The following is an 18,354-nucleotide window of genomic DNA, read 5'->3' as shown; positions in this document are numbered from 1 at the left end:
CATCTATGGGAACAATAGAAGGACTCCCCACGAGAACCAACGACACCAACGTATATTTACAACAGAATCCTGACTCATGCCCGCAAGTCATTCACCCATGCCATCTCGACCTCCGCTCGTAGGCATAGCCGCTGCCCTCGCATCACAGCCCCCCACGCGCACAGTATTCGCCCAATTCTCGCTCGTCGAAAGGGTGGCTTTGGTCACTGGGGGCGGGCGTGGAATCGGCCTCGAAGTAGCAGCGGCCTTCGCGGAGGCCGGTGCGATCGTTTATTGTCTAAGCCTGTCCAAGCAACCCGACAACGACTTTGTCGCCGTCCAGGAATTCATCGCGAAGCTGCCTCCGCTTGCAGAAGACGTGAAGAATGGAAGGATGGAGTATATCAGCGGCGACGTGACGGATCAGAAACAGATGTGGAAGGTCGCTGAAGATATCGTGGCCAAAGAAGGAAGGCTCGATATTTGCTTCGCGAACGCTGGTATTACACAAGGAGGTGTAGGTTGTCTTGAGTATCCGGCGGAGGATTTCGCAAAGGTAAGCAGCACATCTAGATCGAGGAAAATATCTACTGAATGGCCGCAAGATTATAAATGTCAATTTGAATGGTGTCCTGTATACTGCTCAAGCCGCTGGGAGGCAGATGGAGAAACTTGGTGTTCCGGGGAGCATCATCCTGAATGCAAGCATGGCCGGGAGTATCGCCCTTCAAGTGAGTTGCAGTGATAACCGACAACTTTTGATTGATGGTGTCGGACGTAGAACGAGAAACTGATCGCGTATACTGCAAGCAAGTCAGCGTTGATCCAGATGGCTCGATCTATGGCTTGCGAGCTCGGGCCGAAGGGAATACGAGTGAATTCAGTGAGCCCTGGGTACATATACACCAAGCGAGTATCTGAACCATCTTGATGTGTTGCCATCAATTCTGACACGTCTCGTAGGCTGACGGAAGGATACGTAAAATCCACCGACAAGATGAGAGAGTGGAGTTCGCAAAACCCGCTTGGCAGGCTGGGCCGACCGGAAGAATTGAGGGGAGTCTGTCTGTGGCTCGCGAGTGATGCCTCGACTTTCTGTACCGGTAGCGAGTGAGTTCGAAACTGAAGTCTACAACACAGCGGCACTAACCAAGCGTGTAGTATCATTGTGGATGGTGGACACCGTGCGTGGTAGATATTTGCCTGGGGGTAATGTACTCAGTCCCGGAACCGCAACAAAGAACGAGCGGCTGAGAGTATTTATCGCAAAATAATAAGGTTCCTCACTTTTGAGGATTATATTAGGTGGGTGTGGAATCAATTAATCACGGTTTACTGCATGTCGAGTCGCGGTGCAGGTCGGGTCTTTGCCATCGGGCGCTTCTGCTCAGTGATTCGAAGAAGGAATTTCCACGGTGCCCTGAAAGTTATTTTCCCGATAAGTAATGTCATACATTCCTCTCCATTGCGGACAACGCAAGAAACGCGCGCGTTTCTCAAAGCTTTAGAGCTTTAGCCTTCGAAACGAACTTCCATTTTTCGTTCACCGCGGTATAGATGAGTGAGGTGTACCCAAAACCGCGGAAGTGACTGTAACGCTCCCCTACATCGCCTCGAAAGTCCCCTGGTTGTCGCACTTGTCGATCACCACCAACTATGACACGAGCCTTGAAGCTTACGGTCGGTTTAACATCATGCCAGGTGCGTGGCCGTTGCGGCGAACTTGAATACTCCAGACCCGGGGTGATATGTATTCGTCTATCCCAGGTGCAGAATATCATTAACGGTTGAGGGAAACAGCACAGCAACATCCCTGATACGTGTGCTCTGCGACAAGAAATTTCGTTCTGGCAACCGCTCTAACCTCGACTAAAGTTTACTGCGAGCTTATAACTGTCCAAAAAAAACTGACATGAAGTCATTTGATGTGACACATCTTTCATCTACATAACATCGCAGTACGCCAAGAAGACGGGCGAAAGTACAAGTTTATCAATACAACACAGTGAAGTCTCAAACACTCCCGAGAACGAAAACAAGAATAATAGTTTGGCACAACGATAGTGAATATCCTATGGTGACGGTGTAAGTCATTCATCCATACGCGGAACGATGGTGCTTACGATGTCATTCAGAAGATGGGGCGTCGCAGTTGCTTAAGCGACTACGCAGTATGCACCTCCACCATTGCCTTCTCCCTCTTCGTTGATCGGGAGCTCGGCGGTAGCGTCCTCGACCTTGCTGACTGTGGTGGAGAAGAAGTTGGTGATGGCGGTGAAAGAGTCCATTGATGGTAGAGGATGACTTTGCAAGAGAGGATTGGCAGTGCGCTGAGTGTCCAGAAGGTGCTTTCAACCTGGGGATTGAGTGCAATGCCTCTCTCATATTTATACGTTTTGGTCACTCCACAGACTGAGGGGATTTGGGCAGCCACCGATGTGGAGTACTCAGTATTCCAAGGCCCTTGCGAACACCCGCACCATCCTTTACTGATTCTGTTCTGCGACAAGATCTTGCTATGGGCGAACTTGTAAATCCAGGGTTCAGCGGCGTGGAGAACAATAAGGAGCTTCGGGGAGATGTGAATAGAGTATAGAGGATAACAATAAGACGACCAGCGGATCCATCCTACGCTATTGTTGCTACTCAGGAAAGGCTAATCCCGTGCCTTACCAATGACGCCCTTCCCTTGAACCTTCAGGACCCTCGAGCTTTAAACATGAAGTCCTACAACTTTGGGGGAACTGGGGTCCATGAGCGAAAGCATTCTCGTTTTCGCGCTAACGGAATATATGTAGGGGTAGCATCCTCCGCCGACGTTGTCTTAATTGTTCAAAATTTATCCGACTTCAAACGGAGGCTGAAGACAGTGTGTGTACCAGTGTTTAGTAAATTGCTACTCAGTAGTACGCCGATGAACATTTTCGGTTCCTTCATTGAAATTTATTTCTCATTGGTCGAGGCTCAATGTAGATTTCTAATTGTTCTCTCCTAGTCACCCTCGGCCAGCGAATTAGAACCCCGTTTAGTTGGACCGGTGTTGAACAACAGTTCGTAAATTTGCCGCTGTTTGGCTTAAGCATGTTACTTCCTAGTTCGACTCTTCCGTCAATTTACGCAGTTATACAGTCAATTGATACAATCGTAATGAATACAAGAACTCAGAAGCATAATGTTAACTTCAACGGACCCCATAAATGGGGAACGGGGACAATGTAGTTGTAGCGCTAACGAGGTAGTAATGTTAGCTTCATTGATTCTGATTCTGATTGAGCATGGTTTAGGCTACTCACCATCAAATGCGATGCTCATACAACAACGCAATAGGCCCCTCCACCGTTTCCACTACCTTCCTCGTTAACAGGGGGAACGGTGACGGTGATGGCCTCGACTTTGGTGGTGGTGAAAGCGTCCATGTCTGATGAGATGATGTGAGGATGCGTTGTGAGAATAGCACAAGGGGTGATGTAGTAGGTGAATAACCTGAGTGGTGGTAGCGATGAGTGTCCTCCTTTTATATCTTGAGGTAAGTGGTTGTGGCCTCCGTGTTGGTCATTGAGGACTACGTTATGCTTGTCCACGAAACAACGAATGTCTCAGTTCTCTCGCCCTCGCCCAGTCCTCTGGTACAGGAACCGGAAATAAGCCTGCGGAATACCCCTTAGTTCTTGTTCGGTAATTTACAGTGCCTATGCGTCCCCAGCCCGCAATCCCATTGATCGAACGTCGAACAAGTAGATAGATTATATTAAATATGAGCATCGGTGTAGAAGTTGAGCCTCACCTGAGGCAAACGGCTGAGGTAGATAGGGGCGAACTCCCTTGTTGGCCACTAATTCGTTCAACTGACGCTCCAGCTTCATCACGTTCAACTTGTGAATATCATCAACTCTTTCAGTCGCTTCAAAGCGAGATAACGTGGCAGGTACGGTAGCTGCCAATATCCGCAGTATGGCACGCCGACGCATCCCACAATCCCAACAAGACAAGGTCGCCTGAGACAGGAGGATATTGTTCTCGGCAATACCGTTTGCAAACCCACTTTCGGAACTCACGCCGACAAAGAAATTGCGCTGTGCACCATTGCCCTGGCCATGAACGTATTTCAAAGTGGCAGCCCCCAAGCCCATCCACAGTGTCAACAATGGAGCGGAGCCGCATGACCGCCGCCTGCCAGAAGGTATAAAATGAGGTCCGTCATAGCGGTATGTATTCCAGGTCACTCACCTACTCTTCAGCTAAAACAAAGCCTTGAATATCCCTACAACCACATCCTCGTATCATCGAACATGGACGCCTTCACCACCACCAAAGTCGAGAGCATCGCTGTTGCCGTTCCTCCCATAAACGAGGAGGGCAGCGGAAATGGCGGAGGAGCATATTGTGTTGTCGCCTAAATCATAGCCACTAGTAAGTAGTGTCTGCAATCTTCGCATACAATCCTGACATCTCTATGCCACAGTTCTGCGAACATCACCTTTCGTTCTCTAGATTGATCGTTCGCTGTGACTGTACTTGTGTATGCCGAATTTTGTAGTCTTGTATATCATGCACCATTACATTCAATATCCACCAAATGCTGAGTAAAGTGTGGATTATTGTGAGACTCGATAACAGTGGACGATGTGCACGTTTCGTTCATAAATCGTAAAAACGATGTGGCCGAAGAGTATTCGTGCATGCGGGAAGTCGGTATGATGGAGGTTTGAGCGAAGACAGAGAGTCTTGCCATATGTCGCTAACTGTAGATTGTGCACGACTGTAGAGTGAATTGACAACAAGTTGACTCGGAGGCATGGCGTTGGGTGACGGGAACTATCAGTTGGTATATAGGGACCCGAAGCCTGGATAGCTCGCCGGAATTGAACACTGGTAACAATCCCTCAAACACACTGGTGAGCACATCAACCGTCCGAACAATAAGACTACCCTCTTGGCATTGTTTGTCGAACGCGGACCCGTCGGCGGTAGATCCTGTTGGCCGCCAAAATGCAGCTCCTCTTGGTTCCTTTGCTTTATGCTTTGTGCTCGCAGGGACAGGCTAGTTGGATGTGCCATGGACGCTTTGCCGCCAAGGCACGAAATTAGCCTTTTCCTGGGTAGCACAGAGAGGAACAATTGTGAAGCACAAATCGACGATCCTCCTTATTGTAATTCATTCACATCTCCCCGATGGCCCTTATTGTTCGTTTTTCGGCGCCTCGAATAAACGAGATATAAGATCGTATATGGCGTATAGTTTCCTGAATCACCGAATGTGAATATCGGGGTTCGGGATGTCAAGCCTAGTGAAGAATGGATGGTGGTAGTCGGGAGCATGCACATGAGAGGTCGTATACATTGGCCCGTTCTGTCTAAGGGGTATAAATATGAGCATGAAGTTGGTACGAAGTCCTCAGGTTCAAAGCACCTATTGGACACTCAGCGCACTACCAATCCTCTCTCGCAAAGTCATCCTCTGCCTGCAATGGACTCTTTCACTGCCATCATCACTTTCTTCTCGACTTCCGTCGAAGATGCTATCACTGAGCAGTTCCCAGTCAACGAAGAGGGAGAAGGCAACGGCGGAGGCGCATACTGCGTCGTTGCCTAGGCCACAAGCTGATTGGCCCTGTTTAACAATCGAGGAAACATATGTGAGCCTATTGCTGGATTCCGAACACGGATAAAATAACTCACCCATATCTAGGACGCCTATCTTTATAGCTTCTCCATTTTCGGTCACTGATTTTCTGGCGTTGTATTATTAACTTATCATGTACTTTGTGCCGCGATCATGCTTCTACTTCCATCACGGGCTCCCATGACCGATAGAATGAGTCAGTCCGAAAGTGTCTGGTAAGATATAATCGCGTGCTGCAGTGAACGAGTTCATAAGATGTCGTCTCCGAACAACTACACGCAAGGATTCTCTGCTGCAGTCTTAGCTTCGCACTCCTCTCGAACCGCGCAAAACTCCTGTGCGTACCTGCTGCTCCATCTCAAGCCGACAGATCGCATCCTCGACGTAGGCTGTGGTCCCGGCAGCATCACAGTATCTCTGGCGGCATACGTACCGGAGGGCCAGGTCATCGGGGTCGACTCATCAAAGGAGGTAGTGGAGATCGCAAACGGGCAGGCGCAACGTCCCAGCAATTGCAGCTTTGCTGTTGGCGACGTATTTAAATTACCATTCCCCGATGGGAGCTTCGGTGTCGTTCACGCCCACCAGGTGCTGTTGCACCTCCCTGACGCGACGCGGGCGCTGGGCGAGATGCGAAGGGTGTGCCGAGTTGGTGGGATTGTCGCATGCAGAGAAGGCGATTGGGAATCGACAATCGTGCATCCCGGAGGCCCCATCATCGACCAATGGAAAGCGATAGCAGAGAAAGTGTTTCGCAATGCTGGTAGCGAGCCGAACGGGGGTAGGATGTTGATCACCTGGGCGCTCAAAGCCGGCTTTGCGGCAGAGAAAATCAAGTTCACGATGGGAAGCCAGACATACGCTGGTCAGCCTGCAGCGAGCTGGTGGGGGGACAGCTTTGCGAAAAGATACAGTCAAGGAGAGTGGCGAGAGAAGGTTCTGGGACAGGGATTGGCGTCCAGCATAGAAGTTGATCAAATTGGCGGGGCTTGGAGAGACTGGGCAAAGGACGAGGCAGCTATATACTCGATAGCGTGTGGTGAAATCCTGTGCTTCAATTGAGGCGAGGCACACGCTACTTATTTCGAAGATGTTCAGTAGTAGAAGAAGCAGAATTAGGAATCACGTTGCGGTCACTTGGATTAGACGCCGAAAGGATACCAACCCTTCAACATACCGATATTGGCGCTTCCATAGCTACCTACATAGACAATGCAGTGGGTATATAAACTGAATGCATTAGGTAACAAATCAATATGATAACATGACTCAAATCATCCACAAGGTATCATCGACACTACTAGTAGCCCAACCTTACGGGCGTCTTGAACTTTTAAAGGAACGCAACAGCAGCGCTAAAGACCAGGCTACCGACAAATCCAACGAACGAAGAAGTAACAGAAATAGCACCGTTGCCCGAGCCAGTGGATGTACCGTTCCCAGAGGCTGCACCAGAGGCTTCGGTCCCATTAATTCTGCGGGCCAGCTGTTGGAAGGCGGCGAAGTTATTAGGGCCTGATTCGACAGCGTTGATGGAGAAGACCATGCCGCTACCGCAGTGGTTGCCTTGGCCGCAATAGCCCCAAATTGGCGCAGTCTGACAGTAAATTGAACGGTGAGTAATGCATGACTGTGGTGTCAATGGAAAGAACTCACGTCGTTGATGACTATCTCAAACGTAGGAAACGTCGTTGCATCAGCTGCGACCGGAACGCTGGATCAAGGGCAATCAGTATCGATTAGGGGATGACTCGATGTACTCACAATCCTGAACGAAATCCTTGTACGCCAGTAACGTCCGCGAGAGGTTGGCACGGGTTACTGAAGCTGGACTGGGTAACGGTATGGTTCTTTGGCCGAAATTCGAAGATAACCTTGTCTCCGACGGAGGCTTGGATATTGCTGGGCGTGAAAGTGAACTCGCCATTAGCACCGACGGTGATCTTATGCTCCGCTGGCTGCGGGGCAGGCGTGGGTGGGGGTGTGCCGTCGTAGCTGCTGTAAGTCGTCGTCCAGACAGACTGGCCCTGGGTGATAGTAGCGGTGGCAGTCGCCCATTTGGGTGCCGGGGGCGTGACGTATGTGTCTGCAGACGAGGACGCGGGAGAGGCAGAAGAGGCGGCCGCCGTACCGTTGATAGCGATGGCGAGATCACGGAAGGCCTTGAACGACCGGGCTTCGCCTTCAGGTGCGGGGTTGATCGCGAAGACCATCCCTACGAATTGAGGTCAGCTAGTATCCATCGACCTCATCGAGTAAATTCACCTTGACCGCAGTGCCCGGTCTGACCACAGTAGAACCACTTGGGTGTGGTGTCTGTAACGTGAAACTGGTAATTAGGGAACGGTGGGTTGTCGTCTGGGACGGGACGGCTGTAGTTTGTGACGGTCAACCATCAAAGGACGTGCCTCAGAGGAGAGACAACGCACAAGCCGGATCTTTCACCTCCAGGGAGGGCGACACACGGCGCTTCGAAGGACGACTGGGTTACCGTGTGGTTTTTGGGACGGCTGGAGATCATTGAGCAAGACATTCGACGGAACGGAATGTAGCTTACTTACAAGATGAAGTTGACCACATCGCCATCGACTGCGTTGACATACGGGGGCGTGTAAGCTAGCTCGCCGCCGGCGCCGACATAGACGTCGTATGTAACGGCCAACGCTGCGGGAAGCAGGGAGAGGGTAAAGGCAAATTTGCCGGCCATTTGTGTGAGGATAGACAGGAGATAGAAGAGGCTGAAGAGAAAGGAAGGAAAAAACGAGCTGATGAGACATGGAGTTCAATGGCCACTCTTTATACGAGCGTCGAACATATGCCGTACCGATTCTATGGCTTAGACATTTCCACAATTCCAGCCCAGCGAGGCGCATGTCGGTTATCCCGGAGGTCAGCCAATACTTAAGAGCGATGTCGCCGAACTTTCCTTGTTTCAAGAGCACTGAAGACAAACGTCAGACATCGATCAAGCAGTAATGAAAGGGGCCGGTGTGAATGCAAGGCATGCGTACCTCCTCGTGCTCTCCAGAGCGCCGCCTGAGCATGAGGGCATTGCAGTCTGCAATGCTCAGTCGAAAACCTAGGAATGCGATGCTCAAGCGCGTATCACCACATCATAGCTATCCATATGTCCCTGAGATGCTGGACATTGCAAAATTGCCTCACCTATATGGGGAAATTGCTGGCAACGGCATTGTCCCCATTTGGGTATAAAAGAACAGTCATAGGGGTACAGTTACTGGTAACGGATCACAACTTCGTCCCAACCTGAAGCCAAAGTACGTGTACTTCGCTAGTTACAGCTGAATTCCGTCAGTCTACACGTCGCACACGCTTCATCTCTTGCCGAAAGCTTTGAAATACTTAGTTGAACATGACGACGACTGTGATCTTGTCGTGATGTCGAGAAGATTTCGCAGTCGAGGAGAAGTCCAACATAATGGATCTGGTATGTGTGAGCCATGTTATTGACTGCTTACAATTGATAGATCATCCGAAAGTCTTTCCCCTGGCCTCAACCGAATCGTGTGTGATGTTGGTGTGATGCCATGGTTTGGCGGCCCTGCTGCCTAAAATGACGCCGACTCTCAAAGGACCAGTCATAATAATACGTCAGCATATCATGCTACGACAAAGTCAAGACCACTAGCTCACTATATATTCCCAAAGCACCAAATCTCCACTTCTACGAAGCGACGGACATCGTCGTAATTCAGTACTGAGTGAAGGCATTATGCTGGCCCTAGCAACCCGGAAGCGACCCCAAGTCCTTCAAAACTCTGAGCCGACGTGTCGAATGCAGCTTACATGTCCATGCGGAATTCCGTGATGACGTTGTAATTGCTTTCGCCATACTTCAACTCTTTGAAGAACGGATATTATATACCTGAAATTTGGCGAGATCAGTGAACGTGTACCGCCAGCGAATGGCGAATGGTCCATACGTTACCCAACTAAACGCACTAACTGCAATGGCCCATCGTAACGCGACTGGTCGCAAATTTACACTCTCGAGATGAAACCAAAGACAGAACAACGAGAAGGGAAGTATTCTGAGGTCACGTTCACTTCTTGTCATACTACATGCGCTCAAGTCAACAGAATATAAATACTCATTCCAGGACCTCAAGCTCAAGCATTGTACGCGCCAATAGCTACTTTGAATGCCTCAGCGATCTTGGCCTGTGTCTCCTTGGGCTCGTCTTGCATATCAGCCTTAAATTCACTTAGCGACCAGCTCAGAAAGCAGCGGCAGAATCTCTACTTACCGGGCAAGCTGTGATGATGGTATTACCAAACTTTTCTGTGGCGGCGTTCAGGAGTCCCAGATCCTGTTTGATCAAGTTGACAATGCCACCGATCGGGAGGGCAGCGATGGCTGCTTTCTTCTCAACGATGCCGGTCAAGGAGCCTTCGATCTCGGGCCTGAACGTCTTGACGATATCCAACTGCTCGCGACATTGCGGGGCGTCGAACTGACCCAAAGTCTGTCACACAAACAGGTTGAGTCACTCGATGCATGGTAGTGCCACGAACGGAGATTACGCACGGAGGTGGTAGTCGTCCAGGTATCGAGCCCCTTGACCAAAGCCGTAGCATTCATATGGATTTGCTGCAGCACCGCTAAGGTTAGCTAGCTCATCAGGAGTCACAAACGAATGAGGCACGTACCAATCCAGCGGGAAGCGTTCCTGGAGAAGGGAAACCTTGGATGGCGGCGTGAAGAGTTCCAACCTGTCCACCAACAGCCTTCATGGCGACTAAGACCTCCTCGTATGTGCCCTGTCTGGTGAAGAAGGGGGATGCGGCCAGCCCAGAGGCTACACACGAGGCGAGGACAGCGAATTTGGCGAAAGAGACCATGATGTGTGCGGGCTTTGTGGGGGCAAGGATGGCTGGTGAGTGTTTCCCTAGAGATGAGAAGCGGCGGGTTAAATACCTAGTTTCGTCGTCTATGTAGAACAAGGGCGTCGGGTGGTTGCAGACGGTTCAGTCAGGATACGCACGTCACGCGCACGTTGCAGAACAAGCGGCGGTGTACCCCACACGGCTTCGACTGTGCATGTGGTCGGATTCTGCGTGTGGGGTAACGGGATCCATATGCACGACTATACGCAGTATACGCCTTTCCTGTATCTGGACTCGGGTTCGAATCACGAGAAACACTCCGCGGGTCTTGCCTGTGATTTGGACCAAGCAACTGTTCGCGATGCATGGTAGTGCAGGGTGTAGCTATGTCATGAAGTAGGTGGAGAAATGTGGATGCTCGTCTACACAAGTTCCGAACTGGACAAAAGCAGCGTCGCAAAGTTATTACATGACTTACTGTTTGTTCCTGGTTAGTTTGCTTTGAGAGATTCTTTGGAACGGGTAAAGACGTGTAGGAGGTTGAAATTACCTGGCGCGACCCTCAACATTTGGTTACAATGTCCGGACCAGCTGGTTGATCATGGGGTCGACTACAATATACCAAGTGAGCATGGTGGGTACGTGCTTGATGCTAGCGCTATAGCTTATGCTGCTGTATTCGGGGAAGCTATCTATTGCTGAATATCAGCCAACATACGCCTTCATACAATGATTTCAAGTCTAGGAGGTCTGACAACCGATTTCTCTTGCTCTTTTCTACGTATATCAAAGCAATAATCAGTCAGTTTGAAAGTGCTGACGAGAAGGGAACAAACCAACGTGGAACAACCTGCCCATCTGACGTCTGTTTCTTCGCCTTCAAAGCCCGCTCAAATTCCTCGAACGCACTCAGCGCTACGTTGTTTTTTGGTGGCACCGGAGTCCCTGCTCCCCGTAAAGAGGAGGGCCATTCTGTCTCTGGGATTCCGCGCTCTTCCAGCGATGAGCGCAGCGTGGCAAGGGATTCCTTGTATGCCGACAAAGAGTCTTCGTATAAATCATACACGCACACCGCGCATCCCGACATACAGCATTCTAATCCGGGTCAGACAATGTGCACCATAGAGGAAGAAGTAAACGTGCTTGCCATCTGCTTCAGGAGGGCGTGGTTTCTCCGGAACAAAGAACCCTCGGAACATAAGACTTCCGTCTTTGCCAGTTGTGTTGGCTGATGCTGACGGGTGGGTCTGTACCTCGGACGCCCATGCGAGCTCGTCCAGTTCCTTCTGAAAGGATTCCTTTCCCCGCAGAGACCGTTCCAGCCTAGCATATCTATGAGAGTATAGTTAAAGTCGAGATAAAATGTTTTAACTGGTCAGGACCAACCGCAAACTGAGATTCTGCCCTCCTCGAGTCGGGCGTTTGATCCTTTCAGTCGCTTCGTCTAGTGAGGGCTTAGCGAGGCGCCCTGTCGAGTTCCATCGCAGCCTACGATGGCCGTTCAATGATAATCGTTCGCAAGCTGGGGTCCGATGGAGGAGGTACGTGACACAAAGGGACATCCCATGTCACGGTCACGCCCAAGTCGGAAGTCACCCTCTTCCTCCTCGTACCACATGCAGCCGGCTCTCCCCCCAGAGATTCTTTGCGCAATTCTCGAGTGCACACACACAACAGAGGCCCTTCTGAATTTCTCGCGCGCATCGCGGCAATTCTGCCAGCTTGCAGAACTATACTTGTACGCGAATGCGGCATTTCACCCCACGGTCGCGAATCTTCAGTGCTTCCTCGACGCAATAGAGATGCCGCACAGGGGACTTCTTGCTCGCAACCTCATCTTCTTCACAAATGACCACCCCCTTCAACCCATCTCATCGACAAGATACTCATGAAGATCGTCAACCTGCAGTCGCTTCGCCTCGTCTGGCCGTCCATGTCATTCAGGCCATCTCTGCAATTTACTCAGGGCATTCCATCTGGTCTCAGACATATCACCATCTCTTCTCCAGACCTAGATCACACTCTGGTCTGTTTCTTGGAGGCGCAACCGCAGCTTGAGTCGTTGTGGCTCGATTGTCCCTCCCTCCACCGCAAATCCCCGTTCTCCGCCTCACCGTGGCCCAAGCTCAAATTCCTGACCATCGACTACTCCGCGCTCCCACACTTCTTTCACCTCCCTGCTAGTGTAACTCACTTGGCCGTCCTCGATATTCCAGAACACACTCATCCACGCCCTCCAAAACAAACCAGCTTTCTCGAAAACATACGCGTGCTTTCGTGTCATTCCTCCTTCAATTCTAGAGTCCTCATGGAACTAGTGGCATCCTTGCCGAATCTCGAATGGATAGAGATTCGTGAATCGAGACCCTATCTTTGTATAGTCGAACAAGGACTTTTCTCGGCCTTGGAGCCGGCTCCCAAGCTTCGCGGTATCCGATTCGCTCATCAAGTCGTTCCTCCTCATCACGGGCTCCTGTGGGAGGTCTACTTTAATATCGTAGAATCTCTTCAGTTTGTCGAGTTTTACGAGGACCTTGGGGGGTTTCAGCGCTGGTACCGCCATTCAGTGGAACCTGTACCAGTCCGGTGGAGGTGTCTGGCAGGCAACGAGTGGCTTTCTGACTGGGTGGAAGATGTCGATCAGATTGTCAGGGAAGAACTTTTGCTAGATGGGTTATTTTAAGCGGTAAACGTGTTATGGTTCATTGACATGACAGCGTTACTAACATCAAATTCAAGTCGTGTTTCCAACATATAGTGCGGTATGACCTTGTCGAAGCAATACACACATTCCAACTTCCAAGTCCTCTTAGTGTTCTAGAGCTCGAGGGCCTAAGTGTTTTAGGCTCAGAGGTTCAGATCGTGCCAAGCCCGCGCATCAAAACAAAATTTCTCATCCTCCGAGTCCACAGCTCCATATCTAGCTAACCGTGATTCCAAGCGTCCTCGTACTCGTAACCCTCCCGCTGTCCCACAGACTCCTTTGCTTGCATCATGAATAAGATATGTGGGCCTTGCTAGTCGTGATTCATTGCTCTACGTGTGGAGAGCGTCTAGCAAATGACAGCCAGACGCCAGTAACCATGGGGGATCCGTGGACTCGGAGGTAGAAACCGATCCAGCCAGCCAAACGACCGAACCTGGAATACCGGGCTCACAAAACTATGGACTACCAGAGGTAAGGAGTTTGAGAGTTCGATATGTCCAGAGGCGACACTTGAGTCTCTGTGAGCGACAAGCTCGTTGGTCAAACCGGAATAATGACCGTGGTTGGGTCCTGGTGTGTATCTTCACTCCCCGACTGGCCGCATTCCAACTCCCTCTTAGTCTTGGTTCGTTGGGCAGGTCTGAATACTGCTAACCGTTCTACTATAGATGGCACTGATGCATTGATATTTGCCAGTTACAATTTCCATTCGTGCCTTCGGCGGGTCAACGCACTGCTTCATAGCAAGCCGATGTTTGCGCCAAAAAAACCCGGATAACGTTCCTACTGCAACCCCCATGCATTGAATCGAATATACTCTTCCCTACTCTCTTCAAAGCTCAAATCGATATACCTCCGTGATTCAAGAATTGGGGAGGTGAGTGTGCTATTATCTATCGGCCGAATTTTCGTATACCCGTCGTAGGATTCAACCTTCACTGAACTATTGCACAAATAGCAAGGTTTTATCTGTGTAAAGCCAAATCTGTAAGCCTCTGAATTTCTCCACCGGCGGAGAATTCATCATTCCCTCAGACAGGTGGTTCATTTGCAGGTAGCGTATGCACCGTATGTGCGCAGAGTCCAGACAATTATTGCCTTCATTCTCGGCATTTCATCGTCACGCAATACATGTTCTTCTCGCTGCTATCTTCTGCAACTCCTGTCGCTGTTACCGCTAAACCTCTGTTTCATGCGGTTGCGAAGGTCCTCATTCATCGGATCTCCGAGAATGACATCTCTGAGATGGGAATCCAACATGACCATCGACGCTTCTTGTTGCACATCAAGCTTCTTTCAAATGACACCTGCATATAAACGCTCATATCCTTATCGCACACTGTGGTCTCCTCATGGTTACATGTCAATGTTGTGTCGTCACAAGCAACAACCGATCAAACTCGTCCTCCGCATTCGGCGAAATACCTAATTGAAGACTAATTGAAGATGGACTGCTTGCCTGCTGGCCCCAAGCAACGTGGACTGGCAGCACATGGCTCGGCAGTATCTCGACCCGAATCATCTTTCTGGCCTGCCAGTGAGGCCGCGGTACGAGAGTCTGGTGGGTATGGAATAACCCGACCATTCGTTTTGTCTGCTATAAAGGCTGTCTCTACAAAGTCTGAGATTCGTGCAGCTACTCACAGCTTTACTATCAGGTTCAACATGAAGTGGCTTTCTGCTCTAGCACTCGCTGCCGTAGTTAGCGTCCAAGCGTCACCCGTCGCCGAAACGCGGGATCTCCAAAAGCGGGCCCTTCCCAAGGGCATGGACGTCTCTGGATGGCAGCCTGGTATCAACTGGAACACCGTCAAGGCCAACGGCATCGAGTTCGCTTATATCAAAGCAACTGAAGGAACGAGTATGTTGTCATTGTGCGACTGTGCTACAGTTCTTCATACTGATGCGAAAGCTATCCAGCGTACACCAATCCGGAGTTCTCCAGCCAATACGTCGGGGCTACCAACATTGGCATTATTCGCGGTGGCTACCACTTTGCACGCCCCGACGTCTCGTCAGGTGCTACTCAAGCAAACTTCTTCCTCGCTCACGGAGGTACTTGAGTCCTCGCACCCACTGACTTGTCAGATGTACTTACCTCTCGACGTTAGGTGGATGGTCCGCCGATGGCAGAACTCTTCCCGGGGCGCTCGATATCGAATGTAAGTTTCCCTTACTATGTAAGTGTACGTCGACCCATTGCGCTGTCAGATAATCCATACGGTGCTACCTGCTTCGGATTGAGCGCGGCCTCCATGGTGAATTGGATTAGGGATTTCTCTAACACTTACCACGCTGCCACCACTCGGTATGTGCTCTATCACCGAATGATATTATGGCCGTTCTTACAATCTTCTCGCGCTACGATAGTTATCCCAGTAAGACAGTCACCTTGTACTGGGCTGGACGTCATAGTTCCTGATATACGATGCTCCCCTAGTCATCTACAGTACCACCGACTGGTGGAAGACTTGCACCGGAAATAGTGCTGCATTCGCCTCGACGAACCCCCTCTGGATCGCGAGGTATTCGTCGGCCATCGGCACCCTCCCCGCAGGATGGGCGTAAGTCATCGATTATTTCCGTCCCGAATAGTCATCGCTTAAATACAGCAACCCCAAGATTCACTACCTTCTGGCAGTACGCCGACTCTGGCGCCGTCCCAGGCGATCAGGACTACTTCAACGGCGACAGCGCTGGACTCAAACGGTTCGTTCCACTCCCCACGTGATGACCTTGGCCTTGACATTGATTTTACCGCTCGTAGCATGGCCCTCGGTCATTAAATCCTTTCTGTAAAGTACTATATGTTGTACATGATCCATCGAATATGCACCCATGTTCTTGAATGTTCTGAATGCTCGAAATTCTGAGTTCGCGTGTTAGGGGTTGTCATGTGCCGACTCTTTAGCTTAATATCTTGCTCCCGCCGTGCCAACTGATAGCCACTGATCGACTCCAATACATAATACCGACTTGCATGCAAACTCTGGCGCTCGGCTTTCAAGGTTCCACGACGTTGTCATTTATAACTTAATCCTAAACGAGTGAGTGCGACACGAATCGACTCCCATATATCCGCCCCCCAAGCTTTTACTGCACGGAACCGTCAAAATCAAATCTGTACAATGGACGAAATCATACCTGGACTGTGGATAGGGGACCTACCCAGCGCCCTCGATGTCGACAATCTCAAGGAGCACGGCATATTCAGTATCCTTTCGGCGATGCGTGGCAGGGTCACCATCCATGAAGTGAGCCACTGATTCGTAATTTGCGCCAGTTCTGACGCCTGACGCCCTCCAAAAGACATTCATTCGCCATCAAATCCTGCTCGACGATACAGAGGATGCCGACATATTAACCCACTTCCTCCCCTCGATCTCCTTCATTCAAAATGAACTCGACAAGGGGCGAGGTGTGTTGGTGCACTGCCAGGCCGGCATGAGTGAGTCCACCATCCCCCACGGCAGATGATAACTAACGGCAATGGGATCGCCAGGTAGAAGCGTCGCCATCGTCGCAGCGTATCTCATGTACACCAAAAACACCGACGTGCAGGGTGCCCTAGAGCTGATCATTAAATCTCACCCTAACATCTCGTAAGAACTAATGGTCATAGTTTACCTCACGAGGAAGTCTAATAAAATGAAATTTCCATTGTCAGCCCGAACGAAGGCTTCCTGGCCCAGCTCGAGATCTTCCACAAAGCCAAGTTTCAGATCTCACGGCGGGACAAGACGACCCGCATGTTCTACTTAGAACGCACAGTAGAAGAGGTGATGAGTGAGCATACCTTCGTCAATGATAAGACAGGCTAGATCGCTAAACTCGTACAGATGGCGACGGGACGATGCCAGACACAGACATGTTCGCCAAATTCCCCCGTACACCATCGGATTCCACTCCCGCCACGCCCGGCGGTCCTCGCAGACGTATCCGATGCAAAATGTGTCGGCAGGAGCTCGCTACACGGGAACACATGCTAGATCATGGTCAACTTGGGCCGTCTACACCAGCAGTATCTCGACGCCCATCAACCAATGACCCGGGCCCACTCCGTAGACCCTCCACGTCACAGCCCCGATCTCGGCTGGGGTCTTCGACTGATACGCGTCCACGGAGGCCTTCACTCCTCTCGTTTGGGGACTCGCTCTCAATGTCCACGATGACGACAACGTCCGATGAAACCCAGACTGGGCTGGTGGCAAGTCCAGAGGCGGAAGACGGCGAAGCTACCGCTAAGCCTGCACCCTCACCCGATACGCCACACGCCAGCAAAGTGCGACGCTCTTCCAGCGGTGGCGGTGGTGCAGGTGAGGCTCGTCGACCTGCCATGCGACCCTTCGCTGCAGGTCTTTCACGAAGCCTTCTTGATTCGCTTTCTATGTCTGCACTGGAAACGGAAGATGATAGCGAAGGCGAACCTCCAGAAGCTGCTTCAAAAGCTTCAGAACTATCTTTGGGCGTCGCTAGTTTACTCGGACGACGGATGTCTGATGCAGTGCTGGCGACATTGTCAGAACCCAATGGCCCACCAGGCAGCGAGCCCCAGGATTCCATCATAGATGTATCCGGGGCACCATCTCCATTGGAATCGCCGACTGTGACCAATGGCGGGACGGAGAAACCTGACATACCCACGAGACCGCCAATGCCTCAGACCCACTTCTCAAGTTCTTCCGATATGGCGACTCAGCTCAATGGCAACCCCGCCTTGGCTGGTCTGAGAGGATCTTTGGGTATGGCTATGACGCCTCTCAGCGGGAAAACACCTGCCACACCGATCAGCCCTCCGATATTGATGAACCCGAAATGTGCCGGCTACTTTGTTGAACCGGTGCGTTTCTTTGCCATCCCTTCGGCGTTCTTCTACATACCCTTTCTCATGATTCCATGGTGGGGATGGCAATAATAACTAACGACCCCCCCTATATCAGATGAAGTGGATGGAACCACAGTTAGAGAGCGGACAGCTGGCGGGGAAGATCATGTGTCCGAATAAAAAATGTAATGCGAAGCTGGGGAACTACGATTGGGCAGGAGTGCGTTGTGGGTGTAATGAGTGGGTGACGCCGGTGAGTTCTCCTTCCCTTGCGCATGCGTGAAGCCGACTATATAAATGAATGTTTTCAGGGGTTTTGTATCCATCGTTCGAAGGTTGACGAAATCGTTGGATGAGATTGTGTTGGACTCA

General features: G+C 50.7%; 8 protein-coding genes across 8 annotated transcripts; 6 read left to right on the top strand and 2 right to left on the bottom strand.

The window, feature by feature from the left end:
- Window positions 1-97: 97 nt before the first annotated feature.
- On the top strand, window positions 98-1,062 carry PC9H_008769 (uncharacterized protein; the record flags this gene model as incomplete). The annotated part of the gene is made up of 4 exons (XM_036778277.1): window positions 98-535; window positions 585-710; window positions 761-892; window positions 943-1,062. 4 exons carry the CDS (start codon window positions 98-100, stop codon window positions 1,060-1,062), a joined length of 816 nt encoding a protein of 271 aa, XP_036629705.1.
- A 3,061-nt stretch (window positions 1,063-4,123) lies between these two features.
- Window positions 4,124-4,376, top strand: PC9H_008768 (uncharacterized protein; the record flags this gene model as incomplete). Its single annotated transcript, XM_036778276.1, has 2 exons — window positions 4,124-4,159; window positions 4,218-4,376. The coding sequence occupies 2 exons, from the start codon at window positions 4,124-4,126 to the stop codon at window positions 4,374-4,376; spliced, it is 195 nt and encodes a 64-aa protein (XP_036629704.1).
- Window positions 4,377-5,857: 1,481 nt separating this feature from the next.
- Window positions 5,858-6,664, top strand: PC9H_008767 (uncharacterized protein; the record flags this gene model as incomplete). The annotated part of the gene is made up of 1 exon (XM_036778275.1): window positions 5,858-6,664. The coding sequence occupies one exon, from the start codon at window positions 5,858-5,860 to the stop codon at window positions 6,662-6,664; it is 807 nt and encodes a 268-aa protein (XP_036629703.1).
- Window positions 6,665-6,935: 271 nt separating this feature from the next.
- On the bottom strand, window positions 6,936-8,309 carry PC9H_008766 (uncharacterized protein; the record flags this gene model as incomplete). The annotated part of the gene is made up of 6 exons (XM_036778274.1): window positions 6,936-7,199; window positions 7,259-7,316; window positions 7,367-7,817; window positions 7,868-7,974; window positions 8,032-8,112; window positions 8,164-8,309. 6 exons carry the CDS (start codon window positions 8,307-8,309, stop codon window positions 6,936-6,938), a joined length of 1,107 nt encoding a protein of 368 aa, XP_036629702.1.
- A 1,424-nt stretch (window positions 8,310-9,733) lies between these two features.
- PC9H_008765 (uncharacterized protein) lies at window positions 9,734-10,465 on the bottom strand (the record flags this gene model as incomplete). Its single annotated transcript, XM_036778273.1, has 4 exons — window positions 9,734-9,817; window positions 9,871-10,089; window positions 10,152-10,214; window positions 10,274-10,465. 4 exons carry the CDS (start codon window positions 10,463-10,465, stop codon window positions 9,734-9,736), a joined length of 558 nt encoding a protein of 185 aa, XP_036629701.1.
- Window positions 10,466-12,383: 1,918 nt separating this feature from the next.
- Window positions 12,384-13,133, top strand: PC9H_008764 (uncharacterized protein; the record flags this gene model as incomplete). Its single annotated transcript, XM_036778272.1, has 1 exon — window positions 12,384-13,133. One exon carries the CDS (start codon window positions 12,384-12,386, stop codon window positions 13,131-13,133), a length of 750 nt encoding a protein of 249 aa, XP_036629700.1.
- Window positions 13,134-14,603: 1,470 nt separating this feature from the next.
- Window positions 14,604-15,943, top strand: PC9H_008763 (uncharacterized protein; the record flags this gene model as incomplete). Its single annotated transcript, XM_036778271.1, has 8 exons — window positions 14,604-15,018; window positions 15,078-15,212; window positions 15,269-15,319; window positions 15,369-15,465; window positions 15,528-15,535; window positions 15,598-15,721; window positions 15,780-15,866; window positions 15,925-15,943. The coding sequence occupies 8 exons, from the start codon at window positions 14,604-14,606 to the stop codon at window positions 15,941-15,943; spliced, it is 936 nt and encodes a 311-aa protein (XP_036629699.1).
- A 342-nt stretch (window positions 15,944-16,285) lies between these two features.
- On the top strand, window positions 16,286-18,338 carry PC9H_008762 (uncharacterized protein; the record flags this gene model as incomplete). Its single annotated transcript, XM_036778270.1, has 9 exons — window positions 16,286-16,411; window positions 16,467-16,605; window positions 16,660-16,759; window positions 16,825-16,943; window positions 16,997-17,318; window positions 17,370-17,727; window positions 17,821-17,997; window positions 18,098-18,235; window positions 18,294-18,338. 9 exons carry the CDS (start codon window positions 16,286-16,288, stop codon window positions 18,336-18,338), a joined length of 1,524 nt encoding a protein of 507 aa, XP_036629698.1.
- Between the last annotated feature and the right edge of the window lie 16 nt (window positions 18,339-18,354).

This window comes from Pleurotus ostreatus (assembly GCF_014466165.1).
Source record: "Pleurotus ostreatus strain PC9 chromosome Unknown scaffold_6, whole genome shotgun sequence".
Lineage (NCBI taxonomy): Eukaryota > Fungi > Basidiomycota > Agaricomycetes > Agaricales > Pleurotaceae > Pleurotus > Pleurotus ostreatus.
Note: the sequence above shows the minus strand (reverse complement) of the source record. Positions and strands in the feature narration are given on the sequence as shown.